The sequence below is a fragment of the Cryptomeria japonica genome, chromosome 8 (genome assembly GCF_030272615.1).
Source record: "Cryptomeria japonica chromosome 8, Sugi_1.0, whole genome shotgun sequence".
Lineage (NCBI taxonomy): Eukaryota > Viridiplantae > Streptophyta > Pinopsida > Cupressales > Cupressaceae > Cryptomeria > Cryptomeria japonica.
Window position 1 is genome coordinate 164,037,802 of NC_081412.1, and position 14,222 is coordinate 164,052,023.

Here is a 14,222-nt window from a genome sequence, read left to right on the forward strand (position 1 = left end):
TGTTTCCTCATTTGGACTGCTACCTTGTGCTTTTCCTTCTCCCTGATCTGAATTCTTGCCATTCTGCTCCTTCTCCTGATGATCTATTTTTTCATTGTCTTCTTTGTTCAATTCATTTCCCAACTCATTAACATTCTCTTCCCCTATCTTACCAACTTGGGACTGATTTTCCTGATCCTGATTGTTAGCTTTTTGAAAACTATCCACTTTTTTCCACACTTTAGGTTGAGCTTGAGGTCTGGCCACATTGCTAGGACATTTTTTGGCCTAGTTCCCAACTTTCTTACAATGAAAGCAAGCAAAAGGTATTGTTTCATAGACAATATTCTGCTTCCATTTGCCAAGTTTAGATTCAATCTCTATCTCCTCTGACATGTCTATTTCGAGCCCAACTCCAACACACATCCTGGCATAAATAAGCCTTCTTCTGGATGTCATAACTGGATCAATAGCAATAATCTCCCCAAAGGAATTGGCTATTCTTGCAAGCACATTTTCCTCCTAATATTCCATTGGGAACCCAGGTAATTTTATCCAGACAAGAACTTGGACCAAAAAAAAAATTTCTCTGCCTGCATTAGGCTACCACTTTTGAGTGTACATGATATATTTTCCAATTGCCCATGACCCAGAGCTGAGAATTTTTCTGCAATCCTCCTCACAAGAGAAAGAGAAGGACAAACATCCTTTGTTCATTGCTACCATGTCTACCTGACCTTTCAAGCTGCACTTCCTCTTAACAAACCCACGCACAATCTCAATATTTGGTCTCGTTCCATAAAATTTACCAATCAGAGTATTTTCCATTCTAGCAATATTATGGTCTATGATTTGGTCTGGCACAGAAATGGAAAACTTGTTGTGAGACGCATTTGAAGTGTTTTTAACCAGAGGCAAAGATGACTTACCTTTAGGTTTGACCCCAAACAGAGAAGACCACTTGCCAATGTGTCCAATCATTCTGGGTCCCCCCTTAATATCCTCTGATCTTAATGGGTTCTCGAGATCCTTCTCAGAAGAATCTATTCCTTCCACTATTTCCTCTGAACCACTTTCCATTTGCTGACCTCATTCCACTTCCGGTACTCTGCCTCCCAAAGATGAAGATTGAGCCTGTTCGTTCCCACTTCCGCTTCCTTCTACTAGCTACTCCTCACATGGTCTCAAACCTCCCCCTAGGTCCCCCGAATCTAAAGGAGCATCGAGATCTTTTCCACCTGAACTCCCTCCTTCCACCAAACTCTCTGAATCTCCTACATCATTCTATCCTAGCACTAAACCAGAACTCCCACACAAAAAATTTGAATTTTGGGCCCGCACGCTCCCCTTCTGCATCATTGTGTGTTGGTAATCAATACTTTATAATATTTTACTACATTTCTCTTGTTACTTGGTAAGTAATATTTTATATAATTTTATCTATTTATCTTGTTACAAGAGTGAATGAGTTTATTATATTTCCTACCAACCATTAATTACTACTAGCTCGATTATTTATGTGATTATATTTAATTAATAACCTATAGTTTATTTTATACGGGCTTGATTCTATTTATACATCGGTAAATAATATTTACAATATTCTATTTATAAATGTGAATAAGTTTTATATTATTGCCTACCTACCATTTATTCTTATTGGCTGTGAATGTATTGGGGAAATAAAATATAATATATGGTGGGTTGGTAAAATATATTCTGAAATAGAATATTTTGATTGGTTCTTGTGGAGGCAAGGGTTTTGGCATTTTTAAATCGCTTTTTATTTTGATTGTCGAGTTGTTTTCGGGTTGCTTTTGCTATAAAAGATTTTTCTTGCAAGTTTTCTTTGGCTCTTGGTTTTGATTTGGAGTTGTTGGAGCTTTGTGGTTTTGGATCTTGGATTTGGATTGGAAGCTCTTCTTCAACTTCATTCCATAACACGAGTTGTAGGTTTGAGCTCTATTTTCTTTGCATTTTTGTTTTACTAATTCAGTATTATTCGTATTTGCATATTGTCTTCTAGGAGGGGTTTAATAATTTATATTCCATAGTTTGTATAGTTTGGAAATAAATAATTGGGAATACTATGTTGTATGTAGATTTTAATATATAGTTTTGGTTGAAAATATTGTTATGATTTCCCTGTGTGATGTTGTTCATGACATTGCCTATGTGTTGGCAATGTTTCTTTGGGATTGGTTTGTGGCAGAGGTTTGGTATTACTGTGCTTGTGTTTCATTATTGTGTAAATGAGATCATTGCATTGCTACTGGGGGTGTTTGTGTTGTTTGTCGAGTTTCTGAGCATTTTTTGTGTTGTAAAGCCGTAAGCCATATCTGGCCATATCTTTGTCTACAAATTGTTATTAATTATTTTGTTTATACCTACTTATTCCTTTGTTCTGGGCGACTTCATGAATCCTTGTTTCAAGCCTTTTTATTAAGTGTTTGATTTAATATTCATGTCATAAGATTTCTAGTTTTTCCGTCTGATTTGTACAAATGCGCTAAATAAGTGTATTCACTATTTCATGTTGTGAATGCGCTATTTATTATGGCATATGTGTTGTTTTACGTTGAGAATGCATTGCCTATTGAGGTGTATGCATTGTTTCCCTATAAATGCATTGTTAAAAATTGTTAAAAGCATTATTTATAATGTTAAATGCACCGTTTGATTTAATATATGTGCTTCAGAGTTTTGTAAAAGTGTTGTACTACTAAAAAAAAAGTGCTATTTTTGCCCAGATTTGGTGTTTTGGTCCTTTTGAGTCAATCTATCATGTTTTTCCGATTTGATTTTGTACCAAAGGCTTGGTTTGGGTCTGTTGATGATTTATGGATTTATACCTAATCTGTTTTGATGTATTTCATTGGTTTTATGCATATTTACCTTCTTATGATATTGTGGATGTATTGGTTCTCCCTCCCATGTTGATGAGCCATGGTTGAAGAGGTGATGTCTTGTTGTTTTGGACCAGAAAGTGAGTTGGCTTTGATGTGGTTTTATTTTCATATTGATGGAAAATTTGATGGCTTTGTTATGGCCTTTGTATTTGTTGGCCAAGAAGCTCATTTTGTTATACTTGTTGTTGTAGCCATGTGTACGTTGTAATAAGTATGAATGGATGTTGTTGGGTGCAAATGAATGTTATGTTTTAGATTTTTGTTATGATTAGAACATATTGTGATTTATTGTTTGGGCCATGTTAGGGGGAGTAGGCTTCCTTGTGATGACCGGGGTCACAAGAGATAGACTTTCATGAGGTTCCTTGTAGGGATGCATGAAGTCTAAAACGCCAGGGCACATTGGGAGTTTACCATGATGTTAAATAAGTAATAACTTAATAATTAATGGGTTTGGGTATTTAGATTCATTAATAAAGATAAAATTTATGTGAGTCTCATCACTTGATCCTACGTAGGATGTTTTAAGATAAGCATGAGAAGGCCATTGCGATGGCAAGTCAATCTCTCTTGATCTCTCATAGGTTGAGATGGCTCCACATGTCCATCAGGCTAGTGTCTTATGTTGTTATACTTGTTATGTTTTGAGGATGGCATGTGATGACACTCCACCCCTACATGTGTTCCCTTGATGATTTATGTTTATGCCTTGATGAATTGTAACCCTCTAGGTATTTACTATTGTTATGTTGTGATTGGTCCTTGCATGAAAGTCCTTGCATGGCTCAATCTCTTTGGTTATAGGTGTCAGCTTAGGTTTAGAGTGTCTATTAGGACCTTGCATCATCTCCAAGGATGGGGGGTGGATCCTTTGGTTCCACATGGTCGAGTGGCTGGTGCTTTTTAGCCATTGGGATGTTCTCTTGGATTCTTCATGTGTGGATGTGGATTCTTCTTTATGATGGATTATGGTTGTACCTTGTAGCAGATGGATGTAACTGATATTATGGTTCATGTAATGTAGTTATCTTGTATAGTTGTAGATGAAATTATGTGTCAAATAATTATGCTCTTCATATAATAGGAATATGTATGTATTGGTAGATTTTATACTTAGGACTTGATTAGGATTTACGAAAGAAAATATTGAGATGTATTGTAATGTATCTTGTAGTTTGTGGGACTAGTAGTAGATTTAAGTCATGTTGTAATACTTTTGTTGTAAATAAATATTCAATATGTAGGTAATGTTGATGATGACATTAAGTGAATGTTCTTAATAGATGGTTGTTATTCATGATCTCGAATGGAATGGGTAATTGATAGGATGGATGGTTAACCTTAAGGAAATAATTTAGCTTGCATTAGCTGATGTAGGATAAGTCAATGACTCTAGTAAGAGAATAATTATGGATGTATCTTATTGTGTCATGTAATTGGATTTGAAAAGGAAACTATTGTTATTGGAATTATGGATTTTCTTTTGGTTCTATGTGTATTCTATGATGTTAAGAAGGAATTATAAATGTGAATGGATCGTATTTTTAATAGTCAAACCATGATAGAGGATAACATATATGTTCATGTGGGAATTTGAATGTAAAAGAAATTAAGAATATTAGGTATTCGTGCTCTAGAATGAAGCTAATAGGAAATGATTAGATTTGTAAAATAATGGAATCGATATCATGCTAGATAGATAGTAAATGACTTGTATATGATGTATGTCATGAACTTGTATTGAAAAGAAATGGGTTTATATTGTTAGGTGTTTGTAAATTAATAAAAGAATTTATGATCAAAGGATTATTGGGATGTTGTGTATGCTCATGCTTAAGTAAAAAAATAAGGAAATTAGTTTATCATGTTGGTTAAAGAATGAATTATAGTTTATACATCATGGGTAGATAATAATGATAGATGGAATGAGATCATGTTAGTATAGGGAATGGTTAAGGAGTTTAGAAACATTTGGATTTGGTTGATAAATGGACTAAAGTAATGGACTGGGTTGCATTGGAAGAATAACATATCATGACTGGCATAGAAGAAAGTGAGATGCATATCATGGAAGTTAGCAAATAGTGTCTTTTGCATAGGTAATGGAATTCTTAAAAGTTGCAATGATCATGAGTAGTGGTGTCACTTAAGTTGGTAGTAAGTAATGACGATGAGATACCCTTGGAAAAGATTAGTGATGTTATGTTTAATTCCATTTGTGTAATTGATTATGAATGTATGTGATATGTTTTCATGTTCATAGAGATTAAATGTTAATGGATGTACTTCTCAAATAATGTTATGTGTTGCATTAGAGGTCATTTTATTTTATTTTTTGTCTCCATTAGTATGTTAGATGTTTAATTTCTCTAGGGTATTTTGGTGGGCATTACATTTCATAAATAATGTCACAATATTCTATACATTATAAATATCATAATCAAAATATTATCTGATCTCCTCACAATATACTATCTACTACAAAATATAATACGTGGACATTATTATTATCCAGTTGGCTAGAAAACAAAACAACAATGTATATGTAGACCTAGGAAGTAGATGTAAATGAACCTTCATCGTTCCCTGATCCATCCACATTTATACCTCTTGTATTGTCAAGAAAAGGTGAGAAGTCTATTGGTAGTTGAGTTATAGGGGTACCAAGAAACACACCTCTGATTATATTTAATCTATCAACTATGCCAGTCATATCAGGTCTCTCTTGAGGTGACTCCCTTGTGCAAAAGAGCCCAATCTCTATAATCTGAGTAAGGCATTCTATTATCATTGATTTCTCTGATTCATGAGCATCTATAAGCACGAAATTATCCACCACATCTGAGATTCTATTTGGAAAATGCATTTTTGTCCATTTTTGTAAATTGATTCCTTCAATGAACATATCATCTGTTGGTCTCCTCCTTGTCAACAACTCTAGAATAAAAACTCCATAACTATATACATCTCCTTTTGTAGTAAGCTTTCCACCTATTCCATATTCTATAATAACAAATAAACAAGAATCAATCATATGAAACATTTGATCTTTCATAAGATAAAGAAAACTAGTAAAATGCATAATGAAATAATGAGAACTCTATACCTGGTGCAACGTAGCCAACAGATCCTTTAAGTGCTTTTGTAGAAGCCAAAGAATCAATAGAATTGTCAAAAATGATATTGGAAATGCCAAAATCTATTATATATGAAGTCATGTCATCTCCTAATAAGACATTGTTGGGGTTGAGGTCACAGTGAATCACTTGAACAAAGCAATAATGGTGAAGATATTCCATTCCTTCTACTATCTCTATTTCTATCCTTATTCGATCATTTAGATTTAATCTACATCTACCACCTTGTGGATGGTACAACCAACTCTCTAAACTTCCATTTGACATTATTGGAAGAATTAAGGCTTTAAAATCAAGGCTGGGGCATGCTGAAATGATTCTAATTACATTGTGGTGTCGAACTCTCTTTAATGCATTTCATTCTCTATTGAAACTTTGGTGGACATGTTCATCTTGTAACTTGAGAACTTTAACAACAATATCTGTACCATTCTCTAGAATCCCTTTATAAACTAAACCAAAACTACCAATTCCTAAAAAAATTTCATCACTGAACCCACCAGTTGCTTCTACAAGTTCTTCACATGAAACTTTTAGAGGCCATACTTTGAGAGCAGGGGTACTAGAACATCCTATGATCTATAGGAAAATGCTTCCAATACAAAAGACATGATCAAAATGGCAATGCCTACTATGATAGGAATAATCACCTTTTTGGAGACTGATGGTTGTTTGTGATCGGAATGAGAGCATGGTGGCAAGTTTATCCATCCACCACAGAGGCCCAATATTTCCCATAATCTCTGAGGCATCAAGTGTTGTGAAAACTCCTCCCTTTGGGACCTCTCCAGTTAACCTGTTTGAAGAGAGATTAAGATGTCGAAGCATTTTCATCTTTGTAAAAGTCACTGGTATCATACCTGACAAATTATTGCGAGAAAGATCCATGAACTGCAAATTTGACAGATCTGCCAGAGATGTAAGGATTGGCCCCTCAAATGCATTTGAAGGAAGATTTAGATATTCTAAGCCCTTGCAACTTGCCAGTGCACTAGGAATGGCACCTAATAAATTGTTTTGAGAAACATCTATAGCTAAAACCATAACCATTGTGCTCATCTCCAAAATATTACCTTGCAAGAGGTTGTTGGAAATGTTAAAATAAATCTAGAGATTCTTAAGATTTGCCACTTCAGGAGGTATATTTCCAATTAGTTTATTGTAGGCAAAGTACACCATCTCCAATGTATGACATCTTCCTAAACTGGTAGGTATTTCCCCTATCAGCTGATTATGATGAAGTTCAAGCACTCTTAATTGTGGAAGGTTGCCAAGACTATCTAGAATTTGCCCTAAAAGCATGTTCTCACTAAGTGACAACAATCTGAGCCTTTTTGATTGGCCAAAACTTTCTAGAATTCTTCCTTGTAAATTGTTTGCCTCTAGATATAATCTTTCCAGATTTGGAAGTTTACTGAGTGCGGATGGAATGGTCCCATTGAATTGGTTTGTGTACAGGCTTAAAAACACCAAGTTTGTGAGGTTACCAATCTTATCTGGTATGTTTCCCCCACATTCATTTGAGTTCAATCCTAAATATGAGAGTGAATTTGAAAGACGGCCAATTGGAGTGGGCAAGATGCCAGTGAGATAATTTGACAACAACTGAAGCTCTTCCAAGCTAGAGCAATTAGTTAACACTGTTAGAATAGGCAAACCACTACTTCCACTCAAAAATTGATTTCTCCACAAACTAAGCCGACTGAGCTACTGCATTTGACCAAATTCCAAGGGCATTGTCCCGCTTGGTTGGTTGATCTCCAAATCCAACAGTTCCAGATGAGTCCAATTCCCCACTTAGCGGGATATTTTTTTACTGAGTTCATTTCCCCACAAATACAATTGTTGCAACTCTGACAACCTTCCAAACTCCCATGGAATTGGGTCGTTTAAGTTGTTATTATGGAGCCCTAAAACTTGGAGATGAGTGAAATTTAAAAGGGCAAGGGAGATTGACCCTATTAAGTTGTGGAGGCCAAGACTAACCCACTTCAAGTGAATAAGCATACCCAACTCATCAGGAATACCACCTTGGAGTGTATTGTGGGACAAATTAAGGATATTTAAAAAGGACATGTTTCCTGAGAAAGGTGGGATAAAACCTATCAAGTTGTTTGCTCGTAATTTTATGGCTTCTAAATTTTAAAGGAGACTAAATTCAAGGGGGATGCTTCCACTTAAATTGTTATAAGACAACCTAAGCCATCTTAAGTGAAATAGCCTTCCAAACTAATATGGAATGTGGCCCTGGAAGCTATTATTTTGGAGATTAAGACTCTAAGGAAGGAAAGATTTCCCAAAAAGGGAGAGATGGGGCCAATAATCCCATATCAGTTAGATTCAAGGAAACCACACGTTGTTGACGAGAAGAGCAGGTAATGGCAGGCCAATTACAGAAGGTGTGATTGGGAGACCAATTTTGGAAGAAATTAAATGGATCGACATAGATAGCAGCCTTTTTAGCCATGAGAGCAGGCAACAAAGGGAGACATAAAAAGAATAGCAGAGGAAGAAGAATAATCATCATGATCTTCATTCTTAGCTTGCCCATGCAAAACAACCCCAAAATATGAAATTTTATGATGGTTGGGTTCACTTTTAATTTTGTCATAAGTAGTTCTCATAGTGAGGGCTGAACAGGAGCTACACATCATAGAGTCGTAACTGCATGCAAGAAGACTCATTAGTTTGACCAATTTCATCGGCAGAAGATGAGGTTGTCGTTCCTTGAATAAGATGAGTGTGATGTGAATAAGTGAAAGCTGAAGATGACCTGCATATCATTCTGTATAGATGCGTCTATTCTGGCTCCAAAAGTGACCTGTCGTACCAACGACATGCATCAACATACATGTTCAAGACATGCATAGCCCATGCATACCATGCCAATTTAGAGCAGGCGCCGAACCTAGGGAAAATGACATGGAGTTGTCTTAGACTCAGTTGTTTCAAATGTCAGGGCCCACACGAAACTATGTGGACATGCCAGAGGACGGCGGATCGTGGGCTGCAGCTCGTGTCGATGTGTTGTGCCTAACATGCACATTAAAAGCCATAGAAAACAAACATCCAGTGGCAAGTGTTGATGACCGCGTTCAGATGCCAAAACGGTGGGAAAAAGAGGGCACAGGCTTCCAAACTGCGGTGGCTCCCTCCAAAACCTCTCGTACGTGCTACTGACAGGTGGGTCCTTACTCAGTCAATCCGTCAATCACAACCGTTCGGTTAACATGCGTGTTATGAAAACCATGGTACGTCGTGTACCATTTCAGCAGAAAACCGACAGTTAGTCAATCGCAATCGTTAACTACAAAATCGATGGTGTAAAACGCGAGACTAACACACGTGTTAGTCAATCTGTACTATCTTTTTGGAGCCAGAATAGATGTGTCCTGCCATTTTTTGTGGCCTCATGTGGAAAAAATCACAGCCACTCATTGAAAAATGGATGATGTAGAACCCACGCATGTTAGGTGAACCGTACAACGCGTCCTCCTACCATTTTCTACGTGTTGTGGAAAAAAGGAAGAATAAAGGGGACTAATGCATGATTAGAGAAAGTCCAAATCCCTCATTGTTGAAGTGTTATGCTATTTTTGGAGGCAAAGAAGGGTTTCAAGGAGGCAGCGAGGACTTACTTTTTAAGGGCAGCCTGCATTCATTTCAAATTTGAGTAGCCATTTTTTCAAGGAGGCAGCGAGGACTTACTTTTCAAGGGCAAGCAGCATTAACAGGTATGTTGAGTAGCCATTTTTTCTGGTTGTATATAGTTGGAAAATTTGAATGTTTTATTGTTTAGTTGAGTAGCCGTTCTTTCAAATTTGTATACGTAGTGCAAAAATTATACTGTTTTGTTTTGTTGTAGCTTGAAATTATTCTCGTTAGGGTTAGATATAGGGTTGGAGGTGTGTTTGCTGGCTCCAAAAAGCCATTGTAAAACGCATGTTAGTATCTTTGTACTGTCATTTTGCTGGGTGTTTGGTGTTTGTTAGTATCTTTGTACTGTCATTTTGGTCTGTCATTTCTATTGCGCTTTTCGGTTATTGGCAAGACAATATTATGCTTTTGTCGGTTCTCCGATATAACCACCATTGTCTTATTAATTTAATTGGCGAGAATAATGCCGATAGGTCCGACCTTGGATTTCCATGCATTGTTATCAATTTTGTCACTTCTCCGATGGATTTCCATGCGTTGTTAGTCGCGCAATAGTCACAGCCTTGCCGACTCTGATTTACGCACTGAGTAACATGCGATTACGCATGTTACTCCTTGGGCGATTAACAATTAACAGTAATATTGAAATTATCTTCAAATGATTCAAATGAATATGTAGAAATACCCATATAAATTTGGGATAAATTTGTACTTAATTTTACACAAGATTTTTTGTTTCCTTTTTTTTATATGATTTACTATGTATTGCATAAAATAGTCTAAAATAACCAAAAAAATGTCTATTTTGGAGCTGTGGCTGAACGCGTAACCTATTTTGCAATTAACGGCTGCAATTGAGTAACTTATCACTAACACACTATTTTTGGCCCCTATTTCCCTCTTGATAGCCGAAACATAGTCCGATATGTCCCATCGGATATTGGCATAGTTCAATTTATGTCCCTCCAATGCCCCGATGATCTCAATATACCAGTTTGCATTGTGACCAAGTCCCCCGCGTTATCAGTATAAATCACCCCGAAGAACTCCTAACAACTCTCCATCCACCTTAATAGTCCTATTGGGACTCGGCATAGAATAAAATTGCTTCTTCCAATGTCCCGATGAGTCCTAATGCATGTTTACTTTATCAGTATAATTTACACCAATATCTCCACAGGTTCTTTTATCTTCATCGGGGGTCGGAATAGCCTTTTTCTATTCCTCTCGAAGTCTCGATCAGTCTCCGATGCACTTTTATGCTTTATGCTTCCGAGTTTGTTTTATTGGTATAGGTAATACTGATGGTTCCGCCTTCTCGATTCTCCATGTCATCGGGGATCGATATAACTATTTTTGCACTATCCCGATATCGTCTTTTTCTTCGATATGGTCATTTTTTTTAAAAAGCAGGACTAGTCTAATTTGTCGAGCCCACCATCCTTTCGCTGCTTCGTGAAAGATAAACTCCATGCTATTTTGCCCAATGAAATAATGTAGACCATCAGATCCTTTTGAAGATGCATCTTCTTTACTTTCCACATCATCCTCATGCTGGACCCACTTCCCTTTCGCTGCTTCGTGACAGGTTAGTCAATTGCAACCACTAACTACAGAATCGATGGTGTAAAACATGCGACTAACACACATGTTACTCATTACTGACCGGGTATTGGTATAGCAGACCGAGACCACTACCAATAGCCGAAACATAGTCTGATATGTCCCATCGGGTATTGGTATAGTTCAATTTATGTTCCTCCAATGCCTTGATGATCTCAATATACCAGTCCGCCTTGTGAGTAAGTCTCCCGCGTTATCGGCATAAATCACCCCAAAGAACTCCTAGCAACTCTCCATCCACCTTGATAGTCCTATCGGGACTCGGCATAGCATAAAATTGCTTCTTCTGATGTCCCAATGAGTTCTAATACATGTTTACTTTATTGGTATAATTTACACCGATATCCCCGCATGTGATTTTATCTTCATCGGGGGTCGGAATAGCCTTTTTCTATTCCTCCCGAAGTCCCGATCAGTCTCTGATGTACTTTTATGCTTTATGCTTCCGAGTTTTTTTTATCGGTATAGGTAATACCGATGGTTTCGCCTTCCTGATTCTCCATGTCATCAGGGATCGATATAACTATTTTTGCACTATCCCGATTTGGTTTTTTTCTCTGATATGGCCATTTTTTAAAAAAAGCAGGACTAGTCTAATCTGTCGAGCCCACTATCCTTTCGCTGCTTTGCAAAAGATAAACTCCACGCTATTTTGCCAACCGAAATAACGTAGATCGTCGGATCCTTTTCAAGATGCACCTTCTTTACTTTCCACGTCATCCTCACACTGGGCCCACTTCCCTTTTGCTACTTTGCGACAGGTTAGTCAATTGCAACCACTAACTGCATAATTGATGGTGTAAAATGCGCAACTAACACATGTGTTACTCATTACTGACCGAGTATTGGTATAGTAGACCAAGACCGCTCTCGATAGCCGAAACATAGTCTGATATGTCCCATCAGGTATTGACATAGTTCAATTTATGTCCCTCTAATGCCTCGATGATCTCAATATACCAGTTCACATTGTAAGTCCCCCATGTTATCGGCATAAATCACCCCAAAGAACTCCTAGCAACTCTCCATCCGCCTTAATAGTCCTATCGAGACTCGGCATAGCATAAAATTGCTTCTTCCGATGTCCTGATGAGTCCTAATGCATGTTTACTTTATCAGTACAATTTACACTGATATCCCCACATGTGATTTTATCTTCATCGGGGGTCAGAATAGCCTTTTTCTATTCCTCCCGGAGTCCTGATCAGTCTCCAATGCACTTTTATGCTTTATGCTTCCGAGTTTGTTTTATCGATGTAGGTAATATCAATGGTTTCACCTTCCTGATTCTCCTTTTGATACAACATCTTAATTGTCCTATTGGGACTCGGCATAGCATAAATTGCTTCTTTCGATGTCCCGATGAGTCCTAATGCATGTTTACTTTATCGATATAATTTACACCGATATCCCTGTTGGTGCTTTTATCTTCATTGGGGCTCGGAATAGCCTTTTTCTATTCCTCCTGAAGTCCCGATCAGTCTTCGATGCACTTTTATGCTTTATGCTTCCGAGTTTGTTTTATTGGTATAGGTAATACCAATGGTCCGCCTTCCGATTCTCCTTTTTATGCAGTGTCTAAGTGATAGGTTAGTCAATAGCAACCTCACGTTACCGACAGGTTAGTCAATCCCAAGCGTGCATTACCGACAGGTTAGACAATCGTAGAATGTTGGTCGCAATATGGACGGTGTAAAACGGACTACTAACATGCCTTAATAGTCCCATTGGGACTCGGCATAGCATAAAATTGCTTCTTCCGATGTCCCGATGAGTCCTAATGCAAGTTTACTTTATCGGTATAATTTACATCGATATCCCTGCAGGTGCTTTTATCTTCATCGGGGGTCGGAATAGCCTTTTTCTATTCCTCCCGAAGTCCCGATCAGTCTCTGATGCACTTTTATGCTTTATGCTTCCAAGTTTGTTTTATCGGTATAGGTAATACCGATGGTTCCGCCTTCCGATTCTCCATGTCAAGGACATCGATATAACTATTTTTGCACTATCCCGATATGGTAAATTTCAAAAACCCTAAACCTTCAAACAGATAGTATGGATTGATTGACACGCATGTTAGTCTCACATTTTATACCATCGATTTTGTAGTTAACGGTTGCGATTGTCTAACCTCTCAATAACATGTTGTATGACAGGTCTATTTTGCAGCTAGAATAGCCATACGTCCCTTCTAGAGGCAAGATGGCTGAAGCTATTCTGGCTCCAAAACAGACCTTTTGGACAACGTGTTAGTGACAGGTTAGTTAATCACAAACCGTTTATTACAAAATCAATGGTGTAACACGCGCGACTAACATGACTATTAGTCAATCTGTAGTCCGCTTTGTAGCGGGAGCCCCTATTGTACATCTTGTTAGCATTGTGTTAGTCAATCACTGCTCGTTCATTGCAAAATCAATGATGTAAAACGTGCGACTAACAGGCCTGTTAGTCATTGTGTACTAACGTTTTGGAGTGGTCATGGGTGAAAGCGCATAACGTGCCTTGTTAATCGAAGAAACTTTTGATTAGCTCTATGCATCATATGGAAATGTGTAAGTCTACAAAAACATCCACAGACTATTGTGCAAAAACTTAGATTGTAGAATAACATGGAACATGTGGTGGATGAACTTAGTTATTAGAAAGCACTAAAAAATTAAGGCATAGGTTGATAAAAATTGAAATAATTCATAGACATTGTTTTTAGTCTGACATATTTGCATGTCCATTTTGGAATAACAAGTATCTTGATTTGAAATATGGAGGCCAGATTTTCTTTAGAAACAAGCAAAACATAGGTCGCATTTTGGGGACGAATAAGCGATAATAGGTTGATGAACCTGTTTATCTATGAAGACACCACATTCCTATCCATGGTGAAGTTGATCCTTGGGCCTGAGTACGTAGAAGGTGG

The 14,222-nt window shown here is 37.3% G+C and overlaps 1 protein-coding gene across 1 annotated transcript; it reads right to left on the reverse strand.

Annotated features, from left to right (window-relative positions):
* Positions 1–5,439: 5,439 nt before the first annotated feature.
* Positions 5,440–7,075, reverse strand: LOC131056582 (putative receptor-like protein kinase At3g47110). The gene is made up of 3 exons (XM_057990888.1): positions 6,676–7,075; positions 5,995–6,087; positions 5,440–5,891 (listed from the first exon to the last, which is right to left on the reverse strand). The coding sequence occupies exons 1-3, from the start codon at positions 7,073–7,075 to the stop codon at positions 5,440–5,442; spliced, it is 945 nt and encodes a 314-aa protein (XP_057846871.1).
* Positions 7,076–14,222: the final 7,147 nt, after the last annotated feature.

Bases quoted from the DNA above. Each gene is read 5' to 3' on its own strand.
- LOC131056582 (XM_057990888.1), bottom strand. From the start codon at position 7,075: ATGGTTATGGTTTTAGCTATAGATGTTTCTCAAAACAATTTATTAGGT. The intron at 6,088-6,675 runs GTGATTATTCCT...CATATATAATAG, and splicing joins AACCATCAGTCTCCAAAAAG to ATTTTGGCATTTCCAATATC. The intron at 5,892-5,994 runs GTATAGAGTTCT...TTGTTATTATAG, and splicing joins TGTTGGCTACGTTGCACCAG to AATATGGAATAGGTGGAAAG.